The 4,316-nt window shown below is 50.5% G+C and overlaps 1 protein-coding gene across 1 annotated transcript in view; it reads left to right on the top strand.

Moving 5' to 3' along the window:
- Positions 1-4,316, top strand: part of RHOT1 (ras homolog family member T1) — a 29,021-nt gene that overhangs the window by 7,254 nt on the left and 17,451 nt on the right. The window contains 5 exon segments of the mRNA XM_018575152.1: positions 89-197; positions 1,128-1,278; positions 2,230-2,427; positions 2,667-2,767; positions 2,854-2,984. Of these exon segments, the coding sequence (XP_018430654.1) occupies positions 89-197; positions 1,128-1,278; positions 2,230-2,427; positions 2,667-2,767; positions 2,854-2,984 (690 nt within the window).

The raw sequence follows: 4,316 nt of genomic DNA, 5'->3' as shown, positions 1-4,316 counted from the left end.
CCCGTGTGTAAAAACCCCCCCCCCCCACCCCATCACTTCCCTTTTCTGACCTCCCTCCACAATTCACTGACTGTCTGATCTCTTCCAGAGGACCTGCTTTCATATTCCGCTCGCCCCGCAAGCCCTGGAAGATGTGAAGAATGTTGTTCGTAAGAACGTTCATGATGGAGTGTCCAACAATGGGCTGACCCTGAAAGGTGAGACGGGGTGGAGTCGGTGCAGTACATTGTCCTCTCCTCAGGAGCCAGTCCGTGGGGCACTTAAAATGCCGCCTCCAAATCCTGACCTTTCCTGGCCGCCTCCACCAAATCCTGACATTTCCTGGCCGCCTCCTCCTCCAAATCCTGACCTTTCCTGGCCGCCTCCTCCAAATCCTGACATTTCCTGGCCGCCTCCACCAAATCCTGACATTTCCTGGCCGCCTCCTCCAAATCCTGACATTTCCTGGCCTCCTTTCCTGGCCGCCGCCTCCACCAAATCCTGGCCTTTCCTGGCCGCCGCCTCCTCCAAATCCTGGCCTTTCCTGGCCGCCGCCTCCTCCAAATCCTGACCTTTCCTGGCCGCCGCCTCCTCCAAATCCTGACCTTTTCTGGCCTCCTCTAAGGCCCCATTCACACCTGACCGTTTTGTAGCGCGTCCTACGCTCGATGAACGCTCTACAAAACGGTCAAAAAAATAAATAGCATTGTAGTCAATGGTATCGTTCCCACCTGTCCGTATTTCCGCCCGTCCCGAACGCACTACAAAACGGCCCACGCATGAAAAGGTCCCGGAGCGTTTTTGCTGCGTATTGGTCCGTTTTGTAGGGCGTTTTCCATTTGTATACTGCCAAGTAGCCTTTGGAATCGCGCGACGGTCGCGCGACTTTTTTACCGCGAATCGCGGTAAAAAAACGCGTGACGGTCGCGCGACAGTCGCGCATATTACAATACGCATAGGTGTGAATGGGGCCTTAAGTGGAAGCATTTGTTTGGCTCCTGGGTTGTCCTGAATGAATTCTGTTTTGTCCCCCCTGTTGTTCTCATATGAATAGACTGTTCTGCAATGTGGTCAGATGATTCTAGAGCCCCCCATTACTGCTACGTCTTGTGTGACCCCTTATTGTACCCCCTGTGACCTTTCTGCAGGGTTCCTGTTTCTGCACACACTCTTCATCCAGAGGGGGAGACATGAGACCACATGGACTGTTCTGAGGAGATTCGGATATGATGATGACCTGGAGCTGACGCCAGAATATTTATTCCCTCAGTAATTCCTCTTAAACTTTCCTCAATGAGAGTTCTTATAAAGTGGGTGTGGCTAGGCTGAAGGTCAGCCTATGGTTGGGGTTAGAGGTCAAGTGGTGGGGGCTTTTCTTGAACATGTGTTCAGTGCTCAAATCTCCCCCATCAGACCAAATCCCAGCATAGTGATTCCTGATGACGGGTGTCTACACTGCCCCCTTGTCGGGGTGACACTCCTCTGTGACCCTCTAGTGGGCTGTGTGTGTATGGGGAGGCCGGGGACAGGATACAGGGACAGTGTATGATGCCGGTTATTTCTCTCTATAGTCCTCTGTGTCTCTGGTGGGCTGTGTGTGTATGGGGAGGCCGGGGACAGGATACTGTGACAGTGTATGATGCCGGTTATTTCTCTCTGTAGTCCTCTGTGTCTCTGGTGGGCTGTGTGTGTATGGGGAGGCCGGGGACAGGATACAGGGACCGTGTATGATGCCGGTTATTTCTCTCTATAGTCCTCTGTGTCTCTGGTGGGCTGTGTGCGTATATGGGGAGGCCGGGGACAGGATACAGGGACAGTGTACGATGCCGGTTATTTCTCTCTATAGTCCTCTGTGTCTCTGGTGGGCTGTGTGCGTATATGGTAGGGGGTGCTGTATATAGAAATTAATTTACCTTATTATACATGGCCAGGTACATATGTATGAAAACCTTGATGTAGTTTTGGATGGAGTGGGGGAAGGGTTGCTTCCTGTGTGTGTCCCCACTGGGGTGATACACTCTGTGTTGGTCTTGTTACAGTTCAGTTGTCACTAGAATATGAAGTGAGGGGAAGTCTTCCGATGGGGGCACCTGTTTTGGTGACAACTGTCTTAGAGGCGATTCCACATACTTTGCAACGATTTCTTGTTGTGTCACCAGGACAGGAAGTGAAAGGTCCCCCAAAGGGACACAGACAGGAAGAGGGTAGACTGATGGGGGGTCCTACCATCCATCCAATACTAGGAACAAGGCCTTGTGTACAGGAAGTATATAACCCAGGGCTGTCTCTCTGGTCTGTATAGGACAGAGACTGCGCCTTATCCCCCGAGGAGCTGAAAGATCTATTTCAAGTCTTTCCTTACATGCCGTGGGGCCCCGATGTGAATAACACGGTCTGCACCAATGACAAGGGCTGGATCACCTACCAGGGCTTCCTCTCCCAGTGGACGTGAGTATGACATGTCATAGGCCGTAGCTCAGTACTGCAGAGTGGAAGTAATCCCTGAGAGAGGCAGGAAGCTGGCCATTGCCGATCTGCTGTAGGAAATGCCGGTTTCCTGGCTCTGAAATACTTCTGCAGTGTGTGTGATCAGAACTACCGTTCTGTGTTCTTCTTCTGGTTCCGTGATTCTTGGAACCTCTGGATCAGCATGACCCCTCACATTGTGTGTCCTCTCCATCCTGCAGACTGACGACTTACCTGGATGTCCAGAGGTGTCTGGAGTATTTGGGATATTTGGGCTACTCCATACTAACGGAGCAGGAGTCCCAAGCCACAGCCATCACAGGTAACCAGAGCGTCCGCTCCCTGCTATGTCGGGTCATCATCATCATCCTTCACATGCTCATAGTGTTCCCTTATCTGACATTCCAGTGACCAGAGACAAGAAGATCGACCTGCACAAGAGGCAGACGCAGCGCAGCGTCTTCCGGTGTAACGTCATTGGCTCCAAGGGATGCGGGAAGAGCGGTGTTCTGCAGGCTCATCTAGGGAGGAACATGATGGTACGTCAAGCATGGCCGGACTGTTCCCAAACTCTCCGGGGACCATGTCATTGAGAGCTGGCTGGGATTAGGACTTCATTGCCTGGCTGGCTCTTACAGCTTTCACTTGTTTCTTGCTGGGTGCTGTGCATGTGATCTGCCGCCGTTGGCATTCCATTCCATTCATGTACATACATATCACTCTGTGTGTCATATAGTACACGAGGTACAGCTTGTATGGGGCAGGATGTCATCTCATGTACATACATGTCACTCTGTACCAGTCTGTGTGTCATATAGTACACGAGGTACAGCTTGTATGGGGCAGGATGTCATCTCATGTACATACATATCACTCTGTACCAGTCTATGTGGATGTAATCTCATGTACATACATCGCTCTGTACCAGTCTATGTGTCATATAGTACACGAGGTACAGCTTGTATGGGGCAGGATGTGATCTCATGTACATACACATCACTCTGTACCAGTCTGTGTATCATATAGTACACGAGGTACAGCTTGTAGGGGGCAGGATGTGATCACATGTACATACATCGCTCTGTACCAGTCTGTGTGTCATATAGTACACGAGGTACAGCTTGTAGGGGGCAGGATGTCATCTCATGTACATACATATCACTCTGTACCAGTCTGTGTGTCATATAGTACACGAGGTACAGCTTGTATGGGGCAGGATGTGATCTCATGTACATACATCGCTCTGTACCAGTCTATGTGTCATATAGTACACGAGGTACAGCTTGTATGGGGCAGGATGTGATCTCATGTACATACACATCACTCTGTACCAGTCTGTGTGTCATATAGTACACGAGGTACAGCTTGTATGGGGCAGGATGTCATCTCATGTACATACATGTCACTCTGTATCAGTCTGTGTATCATATAGTACCCGAGGTACAGCTTGTATGGGGCAGGATGTCATCTCATGTACATACATGTCACTCTGTACCAGTCTGTGTGTCATATAGTACACGAGGTACAGCTTGTATGGTGCAGGATGTCATCACATGTACATACATATCACTCTGTACCAGTCTGTGTGTCATATAGTACACGAGGTACAGCTTGTATGGTGCAGGATGTCATCACATGTACATACATATCACTCTGTACCAGTCTGTGTGTCATATAGTACACGAGGTACAGCTTGTATGGGGCAGGATGTCATCTCATGTACATACATCACTCTGTACCAGTCTGTGTGTCATATAGTACACGAGGTACAGCTTGTGCAGTGATGGCTCCTAGATCTGGGTGCGATTTGTCACTGTTTGCCTTATTGTGAGCTGGTTACCACCCCCCCCCCCCCCCCCCCCCCCCCTCCG

This window comes from Nanorana parkeri, unplaced genomic scaffold (genome assembly GCF_000935625.1).
Source record: "Nanorana parkeri isolate BGI_ZX_2015 unplaced genomic scaffold, ASM93562v1 scaffold3586, whole genome shotgun sequence".
Classification (NCBI taxonomy): domain Eukaryota; kingdom Metazoa; phylum Chordata; class Amphibia; order Anura; family Dicroglossidae; genus Nanorana; species Nanorana parkeri.
Note: the sequence above shows the minus strand (reverse complement) of the source record. Positions and strands in the feature narration are given on the sequence as shown.